General features: G+C 46.5%; 1 protein-coding gene across 2 annotated transcripts; it reads right to left on the reverse strand.

The window, feature by feature from the left end:
• Positions 1 to 652: 652 nt before the first annotated feature.
• On the reverse strand, positions 653 to 12,815 carry LOC113010316 (prohibitin-2-like). Of its 2 annotated transcripts, none has more exons than XM_026149349.2 (10): positions 12,677 to 12,815; positions 11,715 to 11,844; positions 9,842 to 9,926; positions 9,244 to 9,323; positions 8,510 to 8,694; positions 6,813 to 6,942; positions 6,439 to 6,542; positions 5,053 to 5,130; positions 2,218 to 2,294; positions 653 to 1,531 (listed from the first exon to the last, which is right to left on the reverse strand). In XM_026149349.2, exons 1-10 carry the CDS (start codon positions 12,695 to 12,697, stop codon positions 1,510 to 1,512), a joined length of 912 nt encoding a protein of 303 aa, XP_026005134.1. In that variant the 5' UTR covers positions 12,698 to 12,815; the 3' UTR covers positions 653 to 1,509. The 2 variants fall into 2 exon arrangements, with proteins under 2 accessions (XP_026005134.1, XP_026005135.1); XM_026149350.2 differs by having other exon boundaries at positions 12,459 to 12,705.
• Between the last annotated feature and the right edge of the window lie 1,602 nt (positions 12,816 to 14,417).

Consider the following 14,417-nt stretch of genomic DNA (forward strand, 5'->3'; position numbering starts at 1 on the left):
CCATGAACTTTAACCTTTGACATGCTGACAGAGGCCTGTGAGTCTGGCGCTCTTGGGTTTGTAGTGGTTTCTCTGAGGACTGTGGGTCTGACCCTGGGGTGAACTCGTTGGGAAATCCACTCCTGATGTATTGTGTCACTGTGTTACCAAACAGCCCAACGTTCCACATCTGCAACCTGCCCAAACCTTTGCTTTTATAGGCGTTCACACTTTCTGATGTTCAGTTAACATGTTTGACTTTCGGCTGCTTCCTCACCCTCTCAGGAGGAGGGTGAGGAAGCAGTGCTTAGTTTGGTCACATCACTGTAAACGCCTCCAAGTACTTTAATCAAACCTGTGAAATCAACTGTGTTGCTGCAGCTTTGCTCTCATTGGTCCTCGATTCTCCAAATCTTAAACACCTGAGAAGGAATTTCTCTAAGATTACAGATTACACAGACGTTCATGGCTCGCTGTGCTAAGTGGAGCAAAGTCCTTTGAATAAGACCGTCAGCACTAAGGAGCATCAAGAGCTCCGTCTTTTAGCTCTGCATGCGTCACAGTTCAAAATAACCAGTGTTCCTGTCACACTGGGCCTGTGGTCACCTCACTGTGTGTAACATCCACCAGTGGAGCAGAAGGAGAGTGAATAAAAACATGTGAATGCAGCAAGTCTCCAAAGAACTTCATATTTATTCAGTATAAATTGTGTAAGTGCTCAAACATGGATCCGTTCATACAAACAAACTGCGGTGTGTTAGAGGCGCACTGACAAATACTGGCTGGCATTAACGACGGTGACTCAGCAGGGTTTGAGGTTTTATGTTGAATGAGACGCTTATTGAAGTGTTACAAAACAAAAGCTGCTGCGAGCGCCGACTCACCGCAGCTGACCTGCCGACGGCGTCCAGGAAGCCTCTGGACTCCGAGTCTTCACGCGAGGCGGCGCCAGGCCGAAGCGCTCACCTGCTCCCTGTCGGACTGCGTCAGCACGGACAGGTGGACTCATTCTATCGTCCTCCTGCAGTCTGACGGCAACACGCCTGCATTTACGATCACACGTCAGACGCAAAGGGCGGCTTTAACGCCGGAGACCAGAGTTTGTTTGTTTGAGTTTTCTGACAAAGTAACAGAAAAACGTTCTGATAGTGTTTGAAAAGTTCAGAGCGACACGTCAAACTGTTACTTTGAGCACTGCGCTGTGCGACAGGTCACGCAGAAATTAAGCTGTGCTAATGAAAAGTGTTCATGAGAGGAAGTTCGAAAGCTCCGAAAAGCAGAAGGCTGCATCAGAGAGGAACTACTTCACACAAATAAAAAGCTTTTCCTGATTCTACAAAAAGGAGAAAAACGTCTGTAAATGTTACATTATCAGATATGAAAGTCAGGCTCGGTGTCATGGAAACGAAGCGGATCACCGATAAACCTGCTGTGGGAGGTAAACAGGGCCGGCGGGGAGAAGACGGGAGAAGACCGGAGGGGTTTTCTTTCTGCAGAAGCAGAACTGAAGGAATGATGAGAAGCAGCTTCTTACTTCTTCGAGAGCGACAAACTGGAAGACACAAAGAGTCAAACGTTACAAACGCTCCGTGGACAGCACGCCAACATCGTGGTTATTGTGCAGGTGTGCACTCCAAAAACACCTCCGATTGACCTCGTAAAGACCCGTAAATCCAGGCCTGAAGCGCGGCAGACCCCACAACGTGCACGAAACAAAAACAATGTCACGTTTGTGGGTTTTAATCGGACTTTGAGATCCCATCTGTGTAAACTAGGGGCTGGGCACTGGTGCCAGACTCTGTCAGCAGGTTTACATAAAAAGCTCACAATGTTGACCTCACAATTACTCATTAAAACACCACAGGCTGAGACATCAAACACTAAAACTAAATCAAGTACAAAAAAAAGTATATACGTGCGAGTCAGACACTCTTTACTGATGCTGTAAATATTAATGTGCAGTTGTTTATGCAGCTTCCTCATTATTGTAGCAACTCCAGAGTTTAGACTCTTCCAGCATCGACTCCTGTCAGGTCAACATGCGACCGCAGAAAACAGCGCAGACTGCGTCGGGGCTTCGACGCAGGACTACAAGTTAAACTTAAAGGTTTCAAACGTGGCCACACTCAGCTGGCGTCTCTGTGACTGGGTCATGCTTCATCGGACCGTCTGTGTTCAGACGGCACTGAGTAACCGAGAGCTTTGACCTCATTGGTCCAGTGAAAAAGGTGAACTTACTTGAAGCTTTTGCTGTCCTGCAGGTTGAGCACCAGGCTGTCGGCGTTCAGGTACACTTTGTTTTGGGACTGCGCCACCTGCAGGTCAAACACAGAGTGAGCAGAGAGAAAACAGGTGGGAGGCAGCCTGCGGGCCTGACCGAGCACAATGGGAACACTGTCCGAGTCTCAACACTGAGCTGATTCACAGCAGAGCGAGAGCTGCCGAGCACGCTCGCCATCCATGTAGGAGGCGCATGACGCCAGCCGAACGCCCGGGCCCGATGACGTTCCTGCCGCGTGAGAGCGATCACGCCGCCATGGAAAAGGCGCTCAGAGCTGCTGATGAATGAGCGTCATCAGTGATCCTCTGGTGGAGACAAACACTCGCACGGTGTCTCAGTCACTGCTAATTATCACCATCACATTAGCTCTGATGGATTTGGGCAGTCAGTCTGAATGAAGCTGCAAACGCCACAGCGACGGCGAGCGCACCGACACGGAGCAGAGCCAGAGAGATTTCACCCACATCAACTTCTCTTCACCGCAATTTTAAATCCTCCTCGTCACAAAATCTCAAATAATCAGGCCCCATCTTATCTTAATGACCTTGTAGTACCATATCACCCTATTAGAGCACTTCGCTCTCGCTCTGCAGGCCTACTTGTTGTTCCTAGAGTATTTAAAAGTAGAATGGGAGGCAGAGCCTTCAGTTTTCAGGCCCCTCTTCTGTGGAACCAGCTTCCAGTTTGGATTCAGGAGACAGACACTATCTCTACTTTCAAGATTAGGCTTCAAACTTTCCTTTTTGCTAAAGCATATAGTTAGGGCTGGACCAGGTGACCCTGAATCCTCCCTTAGTTATGCTGCTGTGGGTCTGTACACATCACCTGACTCTGCTGCGAGTCTCTTCCTGTTAAAAGGTTCTTCCATCCCACCGTCACCAACTGCTGTTCAGTTTGTTTAGCTTTTCCAAATTGTAAAGCTCCTTAACATTTATACATGTAAGTAAAACTTGCAGATCTTGGTCAAAATGTGTGAAAGTAAAACAGGAAGAAAAAGGTTTCAAGTGGCTGCTGCAGTGTACGGCTCCATTTTTAGCTGCACTGTGAGACAAGCAGCAGCATCTGCTGAGCAGAGAGCTGATGGATGAGGCCGGTGCAGGTGGGACGCTGGGTAGACGTTTGCGGCTGACATCGGAATAAAAACTCAAACATATCTGTGTTTTCATCATCCTCATCAACCTGCTCTCTGCTCTGATTGGCTGCTGAGGTTCACCTGTGTCTGAAGGGGGGCGGAGCGGCTCCATCTCCTTTCTGCTTGCCTTCCACAGTTTCCATGTATGAGTCACAGCTCGCGATGAGGTCTGTTCACGGCTTCCTCCCTCGTCAGGTTCTCAGGATTTTATGTCTCAAACTCTTTGAAACATCTTTGTGCTTTCATTCCTCTGAGCGACCTGTTTAACATGTTTGCTTCATCAACGATTTGACTGTATTTTGTGTGAGTGCATCACTCTGCTTCACGAAGGTTTGTTTTTCCTGCTCGTCACTTTAAGTACCCGACGTTTTCCCCGTGATTTTGATGCAAAGTCAACTTTAAAGCCTCGATGAAGCCACGTTTCTCTTCTGTTGCTGCTCATCATCGTTTCGGCCTCTTCCACCTCATCTGCGTTCTTTTAAAACGTTCAAACATTTAATTTAAATCCAGAATTAATGCTCGACATTTCCTGCTGTGGGCTGATGCGTGAGTGGAGGTCAAAGGTCAGAGCTGAGGACAAAAAGGACAGTTTACAGTCTGAGCCTTTTGTTTCAGTCCTGCTTTCTGTTACATTCCTGCTCTCTTGGCGCCACCTGGTGGTCTGGATCACACATGGCAGCTCAACACGGTCGAACTCAAACCAAACGTCCGGTGATTAATGAATAGAACAAATATCTGTGACTGTTCTCGCCGAGCACGACGAGCTCCACAGCTGACAACCAATGACTGCTGAGCGTTTCAAACTATCGAAGACTGAAAGACGAGCACAAAGTGACCCTGAAAGGACCGAACACACAAAAGATTCACAAAACAAACAACCGAGAAAAAGAAAGGAAACAGGTGTGTTCTGTTTGTGAGAGACACCACCCGTGCATCCACCCTTTAGAGGAGGCCAGCTCTTCCTCTGTGGTGTCCACAGTAGAAGTGACGCTCGAGTGTCACAGGAAACGTCTTGAAACAATCGTTTTAATCATCCTATCAGCGACCCTGCAGTCTCCTAGGAGACACACACAAGGTTTGACTTGACCTTTGACCTTGATGTCAGCTCCACCTTTGGTGTGAATTTCAAAATCCTACGTCACCTCGTTCTCGAGAAACTTATGTTTCCACGCCAACCCACCCGCTCCCACCCCCCAGCGGGTCACAACACCTCCCCTCTTTTACAGCTGATGGTAAATGCACGATGCAGCACAGCAGCATCACTGCGTCAAACATTTCCTCTCGCCTTTCACCTCCGCTCACTTTGTTTATTCTCCACCACGAGGAGTCACAGGAGGGTCCGACTGAGAAACCTGACGAGTTTACTTTTAAACCTGTTGGTTTAAAGAGAATCGTGATGTGACGAGTTCATCGGCGGCGCACGACTCTCGGCTCTGCTGAGGTTTCGTTCGACTCAAACAAAAAGCATTGGTGCTCCTCTCCCCTGCTTCAGTGTCAGCAGGGTGGAGTCTGTGACGGGGGTTTGTGCTTGTTTGTGCGTTTTTAAAGGGACAGTACGCAGAGGAGAACTGCGACTGTGTTTATTTGTGGGATTCTGTTTCAGGCTTTGAGGGTTAAGACGTGTCAAACAGACGAACATGGTGCGGGTCGTGTTTCCTACCGTCTTGGCGATGTTCTGCGCCGCCCGGATCTTCCTGAGTTTCAGGTAACCTGGATTCTTGGTCACGGCCTCGCCCAGCTGCGGCAGACAGAAACAGGCTGTTAGTGAGCGCTACGCACCTGCAGGAGAGCGAGCGGCGGGCCGAGCGAGCCACTCCCAGCGCTCCAACGACGAGCGGGATCGACGCTGCGGGCGTGTCGCCGCTCGGCTTCGCACGCACGTTGACGTGCAGAGAAAACAATTAGCACATTTTTGGATGAAGTGTTTGTTTGAGGTGTTTCTGGTTCTCACAGGCTGAGGTGAGCGAGCTCACACAGCAACAAGCGCTGGATTTTACTGAAGCACACTCGCTTTGTTTTTGGATACCAACTCGTAAAAATCCTTGAAAGCGCTGAATGCAGATGTTTAACAAAAACAACAGCTGGAAACAGCTGCTCTCACACTGCCATCCAAACTGCTGCTCAGAGGTCGTCTGAGGCTTTACATGGACTCAGTCTCAGCTTCCTCACGCCTGAGATCTGCAAGTCTAAGATTCCTGGTTTGATCCCAGGAGGAGACGCACCCCACTGGGGCTGTGTCAGGAAGGCAAACTCCGGAGGAGCTGCCCACTGTGGGGACCTGACTGGGATAAGAAGCAGCTGAAAGCACCACCAGCACAAAGATTCACGTCTCTGATCAGAGGCTGAAACGAGGAAACACGAACGTGTGGGTGACGCTGCCGGACCCACAGCCCGGGCTGGAAGAGCCACATTACCTGATGAGCTAATAAGTGTGATGCGTTGTCATAAATGAGGTTACAGTGAGCATGCTCAGTCCCTGATGTGTTTTATGCTGCTTTCAGTGACGTGACAGACGTTACATGTACTGAAGTTTCTCTGTGATAAACCTACAAACGAGTGATTAACGTGAACTTCTGAGCTCAGAGGTGCTGATTGCTGCTCTCGTGTCCTGTTAATATTCCTCAGATACCTCTAATCGCCCGCTGATTGGTCAGATCTGTCAGTCTGAGTTACCAGGGAGAAGCTGTAATCTCTGACTTGGGTTTGAGGTTTTGTTGAACCTGCCACAGCCGGAGGCCTCCTCTACGAACACGTCACCTGCTGACGTTTAATGAACGAGCTTCTTGAAAAAGCGACTCCTGCAGCTCCTCTCTGCTAGAAACGTGTTTATTTTCATCCGGTAATTATAACGACAGCATTAGGCTCAATAATTTTATCTGAAAGGTTTTTCAGCTCTGAATGTTATAACGAACCAAACGTTTGAGTCTCAGACGGCGGTCTGGAGGGGCTGCTGTGGCACACACTGTGACTCTGTGGATTTCATTTGTTTTTTTGATCTAAAAAAGTGATTCATCTTAAAGACATGTCCCTCCAAAGCGGAGCTCACCATCTTGGCGGCCTGAGCTTCTCCTTCGGCCTGGATGATCTTCTGCCTCTGGTCCTGTTTGGCCTTCTCCACATAGAACTGAGCTCGCTGCGCCTCCTGCTGGGCTGAAGAGGAACAAACAACAATCGTTCACCCAGCAGGCCAACGACCTTTTACGTGACTGTTTTTATAAGCTCACCACTCTGGTTTAATCTGGGTAATGTACATATTTAGCTTTAGGTCACAGTGAGTCTCCAATAAACTGAAATCATTTCATTCTCCACACGCTGATGAAAAACCAGCCGTCAGGTGGACGCAGTAATCATCGAGTCCCCGGGGTCAGAAATTCAGCCCGATGTGGCTGCAGGACAAAGACTGAGCAACTCTTCACTCACCGACTTGTTTGGCCTCCACGGCGGCCGTGTACTCGCGGCTGAAGCTGAGCTCGGTGATGGCCACGTCGTCCAGGATGATGTTGAAGTCTTTGGCCCGCTCAAACAGCTCCCTGCGGATCAGCATGGAAACCTGCAGGAGACGGAGTCAGACAGACCTCAGTGTCAGATCACTAACAGTGATCATCAAGAACTCTGAAATATTCAATTTATGTCGAGCTGCAGGGACCAGTCAGGACTTCTGACTGGTCCCCTGCAGGAACACTCCACAGCTGTGGATAGGGTGAGTCGTTCCCACAGTGTTGCTCATGGTCAGTGTCACAGTGTAGCACCAGAGCGTAATGGTGCACAGAGCTTGAACCAGACAGTGAAGCTTTCAGGTTACCAGTGGCACCAGGATCCAAGCCTCCCCTGAGGTCATGACCCCGGCTGAAAGGCCGAGGTCGCAGACACAAACAGCCAAAATAAGCTTCCTCCACAGGGCGTCTGAGCTGAGCTCTCAGACACTCTAAGGAGCTTACACCCAGGGGAGCTCAGAGTGGAGCTGCACCTCCACGAGCTGAGCTGGTTCAGGTATCTGATCGGGGAACAGTCGGGGTGCCTCACCTCGGAGGTCTAAGGACCTCTGGAACAACCACCGCACTGAACTGCAGCCCAGCTTTGGGTTATCAGACGAAGAGGCACAGGCGACCCGCAGAGAAATAATGTGATGTAACAGCTTCCATAATATAATTATTTTGTTTTTTGGACTGAGATCCTCCTCAGGTGCGTCTGTGTGTGACCCCACATCACCACACGTGATTAACCCTTTAAAGCCGGGCAGAGCAGCAAGCTCCGTTTTGCGTAACTATTTTTAAATCCCTGTAGAACCGGAACCACGTGAGCTAGCGCAATAATTGTTTTTGCACATGAAACTGGAGGAGTTGTACTTACATCTTACGCCATCAGCTTGTGCTCGGTCACAGTTTCCTTCCACATAAAGCTTTGCAAAAACAGCATAAAAAGCACTTGCAGCAACAAAAACAGAATATTCCAGAAACACACTTTGCCGATCAGCTGTTCAAAACACTTCCTACGTTGGAACGATCGCACGTCCGCCATGACCTGCCCGAAACCCGAAGTGACGTCATTTCACGGAAAATGTAGTTTTTTTACCTTCCGGGTCTTCTGAGCCTAAACTGGTGTTTTTAAAACTGGTGTTTGACTTCATGCTTTTCTGTGTCGTTTCTGTGATGCAGAGCTGGAAATAGTTTCTTTTGATGCACGTGCTGGTTTATAATTATAATAATTATTTGTTTTTCCTGCAGTATGTAAAACTTGGTGTATTTCAAAAATAAAACTATGCAGACACTCAAAATAAACTTTCTGTGGTTGGAAACTTTTTTGTATTTACAGTTTTGAGGGATAAGCCTCTTAAATTTCTCTAACTAGAAATATATGTAAAAAGAACAAATGATTTTCAAGTTTTTTGTAGTTTATTGCACTTTTTTGCACTTTTTGTAGTTACTGTGGACTTAATGCAGACATATTATTAAAATTTGGGCTGTAACGGTTGTATTGATGTAAAGCAACTTGAAATGCTCCCACAAATGGCTCCACAGCATGTAAGAATATAAAGATGACTGACTTGGTTCTATGGCAGGTCTTAAAGGGCTAAACAGATTCAAACTAAGCGCGCCGCTCTGGGGGCGTGTTCGTACCTGCGCTCTCTGCGTGATGAGCTGCGATGCGTTGAACTTGGCCACCACGCTCTTCAGCACCTCGTTGACGATGGAGGGCAGCACGCGCTCGTCGTAGTCCTGTCCCAGGTGCTGGTAGAGGACGGGCAGGTTGGACGCCAGCGGCCGGGACAGAACTCGCAGGGAGACGTTGACCATCTGCAGGTCTGAGACAGAACCAGTCAGAAGCTGAACATCTGTGACAGCTGCTGACTAACCAGCCGTATCTCTGCTGAGCTTCACACGACTGCACTTGTTTGAAGCTCATGATTTTGCACAGGCTCCATTCACACCTCGGATTCGTCAGCGAGCTAAACCAGCTTTGTTTTTATGTGAAATAACCCACAGATGGCCCCAGTAACGTACTGGGGCCATCTGTGGGTATGTTCTTATAGTTTATAGGCTTATTCCAAGTCTCCAAACTGTTGACTGAACATATCGATCTACTGTTTCATTGATTATCTGAAACCAACCAGCTGTTATATGAAAACAGTGAAGTGTCTGTAAACACATGAAAACATGAAGCTGCACCTGTGGAGTTTCCAACAATGCTGAGAAGCAGCTTTACTGACACTTAATGATTAAAAGCTTAATCTAAGACTTGGAGGACAACCTGATGTGTCCTCGAGGCTGCAGGACTGAAAACTGGACTCGTTTTCCTCTAAAACCAAACACGTCCACAGACGGTCTTCAGTTATACGACGGAGGCGTCTGACCTTTGCTTCCAGTGAGAGAGGAGATCTTTCTGGGTCTGGCTCTGATGTCATAGATGATGGGATACTGAAACCAGGGCATCCTGAAGACAGACACAGAATCACATCAGTTAGTTTGCTGATCTGTTTTTTCTGCATCCGTAAATCGTTTTTATTAAACTAATGCTGGAATCCTCAGGTGTTGGGGGCTGCACCTTCATGTTCATGTCCATCTACTCTGCAGGACTTCTTTTAGTGCCGTTTCATGGAAAGGAAGAAAGTCGGACGACTGTTTGGCCCTGAAAAGCCTGCTGCCTAACCAACACTGATCCGTTAAACTCAAAAAGGAAAAAACTATTTTCATAAATCAACTCAGAAAAGGTCAAATTTAGAAAATGAGATTAGAGAGCCTGAGATGTATCGAGGAGCCGCTGATAAAGATTTAGAAACAGAGCACACGGAGCAGTGAAACAGAGAATTAAAACACTTTCTGACTGTTTTACAGTCCCGCCCACACCTCCAAACAGCCACGCCCATTAATATGAGCCAACACGCAGCATCAGTCACCTGTCAGTCAGTACGAGCTGGTTGCTATGGTAACAGTGTGGGTGTGGACTCGTACCTGAAGTGGAGTCCCTCGGCGAGCACCGTGTCCATCTGCATCCCTCCGATCCGGTTGAAGACGATGGCCCTCTGACCTCCTTCCACTGCACACAGGAGACCAACCTCAGACTGAACCCTGAGCTCTGTTCTTCAGTTTCTGCTAAACTGACGGAGCCGTTTCCACCGGCCTGAAGCTCCCACTCAGGAACATGAACCACAAACAGATCTGTCAGCACAGACCTCTCTGCTGTGTGAACGTCACAGCAACGATGCGAATGACATCGCTGCTGACACTTCAGCCTGTTACACCGAGATTAAAACAAACTTCTGATACCTTCACCTGGTCCAGAGGTGGACGTTCACGTTAACGTGACCAAAGTTTAACATGTGGTCAGTAACACCTGAGAGTAGAGCTGTTGGATATAACCATATATATCAGATGACGATATAAAAACGTCGTTTCTTATCACGCTCTTTTGTTTCGTGGTGTCGTAAAATAAACTACGTCACTGCAGTGGCTACATTCATTTCTTAAAGTTCTCTCTTTCTCTTATATTTAATATAACCACACTACAGACGGACAAGCGCCTGTTTTTATGCGTTGTCGTTAGCAACGACGACGGTAACACCATCAAGTGGCTCCGCTGTTCGCTTGTTTGTTTTCCACGTAAACCTTTCACAATAAAGCTCAAGATCCTGTTGAGACTTTTCAGAATAAACTGAATCACGTGAAAGATGCAGAGTGTTTACGGAGGAGAAGCAACAAAGAGCCGCCAGGTGCTAAAGAATAAACCTTAGACTCAAACTTTGAAAGAAAACGGCGGCCGTTACGACTTATGTCTAAAAATGTTTCATGCATCGGTTAAAACACTCGACTCCAGCTACACGACGCCCAGCTGGAAACACTTCACACAAGTCGAGCTGCCCGAGATTCACAGAATTGACAGAAAATGTTACATTTTTGTGATTTATATCGTTGTCAGGACGATAAATGTCTTTTATCGGGATATGAGACTTTGGTCATATCGCACAGCCCTACCTGAGTCTAAAGCTCAGACTGCTCTAAATACTCAGTTTCACGCAGTTTTTTCCTGCTCTTGGACCTTGATGATGTCATAGAGAGACCTTACTGTAAACGTGGTCAGCTCACGCACAGAAGTTGGCTTTAAGTGAAGGTAAAACAGCTTCTTACAGACAGCTGAGGAGCACCGAGGCCTGCGAACTGGGACTCCAGCTAAGCTGCTCTAATAAAAATATAAAACATGGATCTGAACATGAAAGACTTTAATTAAACAGTGAAGATGTTTTAGATTGTAGTTCGTGAAACAAGATGAAAACTAATACAAGCACAAAGCTGTGGATTTTCTCTTTTACCACCATCAGCCTGAAGGTTCCACAGATACAGGAAAGGCCCATTTCCATCCTGCTGAGCTTTAAACATTAAAAGTTTTTCATATAATAAAAAACAGGCTGTTAGCACCAGTGCTTGCAGGTGGAGCAGACTGTGTGGCTGCCTGCTAAAAACCATTTAGTGAGTAAATACTTTGTACGTATTTAATCACTTCTTGTTTCACAAGCCTGAGCCGACCACCTTTAGACGCAGAATTTACATCATCCTCCGTCTGTGTCTGGCTGGGTAACAACTGCAGCCCAACTCCACTTTTCCTTAATCAAAGCTGGAAACTTGCAGAGCAGCTGCAGGCAATCCCGTGTTTTGTATCAATGAAGGACAGAATCGAGCTTCGAGCCTGTACCACAGACACGCTTTGATAAAAGGTCTCTAAAGAACTGTCACACTAAATATGACAGATTACTCCAGGAGAGTGAGAGTGTCAGGGATCAGAGCCCCAGCTGTGCTGAATATTCATGCTTTCACAGTGACTGGGGGTTACCTGTGTATGTGGCTTCCTTCACTGTGTAAGCCAGAGCTCCAGCACCAATCAGCAGCTTCAAGCCGAGTCCTGCGCCCCGAGGTCCTGAAGACATCCTGCCTGCGATCTGCCGCAGCTGCTGCAGAAAACCCTGAAACACAAGGATTTCAGTAAATCTCCCCGTGCTCGCTCACGCAGGACACTCATGGTTAAAACTCAGTGACCTTGACTCCGAGTGGACAACCCCCCTCCCTGTATATCTACAAGGCCTGCATGTACCCGCCACAGAAACCTCGTTAGAGGACGCTCAGATTCTCTCTAAAAATAAACTGTTTTAAAAAAGCAACAAGGATGCTAATAACACAAGGCTGGACACGTCTGATCACCTGTCTGAACTTTAAGGACTAAGTTTAAACTCGGCTCATGCAAAAAGCACAAAACATAACTCGACTTAAAGAGAAGCAGCTTCTTTGGTTTGATGCGCTAGCTGCGGGTTAATTAGCCTGTGTAACATCAGGGACTGCAGACTCACCTGCCTGCACGCCTGATGCACCTGAGTGTGTTACGCATGCGCAGAATTAAGTAACTGCTTCTAGAAACTTGCAATATTTTCAGTGAATTTACTTCTAATGCGTATACATGTGTTAACTCAATTACTTCATAATTGAGAGAGTTTTAAAGGGACCCCGGCGTCATGTTCGACTCCCACTCTCTACCTGAGTGTAAAGCTAGCTAACCGGCATCGAGTGGCTCTCACGGCCTCACCTGTGCCTCATTAGTGCCGTCAGGCTGGATGGAACCTGGCTGACATGGTTTCGAGTGTAAACCTGCTTACATCAGACTCACGTGTCAGACCTAAAAGCTTTTAAAATGTCACCCAGGTGCGTGCAAAGCGCGGGAAACCCGGAGCGGTTGAACCTGAGCTGAAGGCAGAAAACTTCCCTTTAAAGCCGAGTTTAAACGGGAGACTCACAAACACTCACCCCGGGATCTTTATTCGCCATGCTCGTCCTCTCCGCCTGTTAGAAAACCAAGTGAAGAAGACAAGGTCGCAAGTGATGACGCGTTTCCGGGATTGGGGGTAACTTGGGAAATGTAGTTTTTAGGAGTTTTGGGGCATAGTCTCTATGTATATATATTTAAAGATAATAAAATGTTTTAAACCCACCCAAAGTTCTGAGGATGGAAATTAAGGATTCGCTTTTCATTTTTGCCATAATCTACAAAATAAAAGCAAGAATGATTGTGAGCTATAAAGTACAAAGTTATAAGAGGTAAAGACAGACTACAGCGTCTGATCTCACGGATGCAGTGATGCCGGTCCTGAGCAGCAGGGGGCAACAGAGGGCAGCAGAGCTCCGGGGTGTCGGCGGCTCCTCAAACCGCAGGAGCACCTGCTGCACATAAAACGGTTATTTTCACACTGAAGTTCACTCAAGTCTTTGTTTCCGTGGTTTGAACACAGTGAAGTCAGCCACTGAAATGTTTCCGTTGTGCTTTCAAGAAGAAATTTTGCGACAGAGTTCAAGGAATTAACATCAAAATCCTGCTGCTGTGCACACAAACTGGACATGTTCACTCACCTTCCTCTAAAGGATGAGAAAAAGTTAGTTCCACATTTTAAACCAATACTAGTCAGAATAATGACTAATAACAATCATATAAAAGTATTTAAAAAGCAATCAGAAAATAAAGGCTGACACTCAAATAAAAATGTGACCTTCACTAATATATTATACTGTCATGTTTAAGCTTTATTCGATTACACTGTTATCACTACGGGTCAACACACATCAATAAAAATAGCACTGCTGACTTTTCTTATCTCTGCCCTGCATCTGTATTTTTTACTTCCTTCCAAAAATGAAACTTAAAGGCACAATTATGAGCTGAGGTAAAACTATGACTTCGCAAATCAAGCTAATGAAGCGACGTATAGAGGATAAATAAACTGGACATATTTAGAAAAATCATTAAACAATTAAAATTGGGAGTTAATAAAAGAAGAATCTGAAACTCTTACATCTTTAGAAACAGAAAAACGTAGCTTTTTATTTGAAAAGTGAGGAGGAAGCTCACACCTGCTCTCTTCAGACTTTGAAACAAGCTCAAATCTCAAACAACTAAAATCAAGCAAAGAATTCAGATCATAAAAAGGAAACAGACACATCCCTAAAAGCACAAACTTTAAGCCTTAATGCAATTTAAACAGTTGTGTTATAAAAATTATGACACTTGTGTAGATGTTATGAAGGAGAAAATGATCTATAAAGACAAAGAAAAGTATCAGGCTGTGAACACGCTTATTTCTGCTGTAAAATTTGAACATGGAAGTCCCTGCTGGAGCCGCTGGTGTTGGTGTTTTATTTTTCAGCCTCTGAGGGTCACTGCTGAGAAGACTCACTCAGCAGAGAACAGACTGAGAGCATGCTGTAGGTATTACAGGTACTGCACTGCAGTGGTTTGTATCATAGCTATCTAATAGACTCCAGTTTGTGCATGTAAATGGAGAGTCCTCTTCACACACTGAGGTTAATTATGGAGTTCCACAGGGTTCAGTGCTAGGACCAATTCTGTTTACATTATACATGCTTCCCTTAGGCAGTATCATTAGAAGACATAGCATACATTTTCACTGCTATGCAGATGACACCCAGCTCTATCTGTCCATGAAGCCAGATAACACACACCAATGAGTTAAACTGCAGGAATGTCTTAAAGACA

This window comes from Astatotilapia calliptera, chromosome 18, assembly GCF_964374335.1.
Source record: "Astatotilapia calliptera chromosome 18, fAstCal68.1, whole genome shotgun sequence".
In the NCBI taxonomy this organism is placed as follows: Eukaryota; Metazoa; Chordata; class Actinopteri; order Cichliformes; family Cichlidae; genus Astatotilapia; species Astatotilapia calliptera.

Excerpts from the sequence above, each read along its gene's own strand:
- LOC113010316 (XM_026149349.2), bottom strand. The coding sequence starts at position 12,697 with ATGGCGAATAAAGATCCCGGG. Across the intron at positions 8,695-9,243 it reads CTCTCTCACTGGAAGCAAAG|ACCTGCAGATGGTCAACGTC; the intron begins GTCAGACGCCTC and ends GTTCTGTCTCAG. Across the intron at positions 6,943-8,509 it reads TCATCACGCAGAGAGCGCAG|GTTTCCATGCTGATCCGCAG; the intron begins GTACGAACACGC and ends CGTCTCCTGCAG.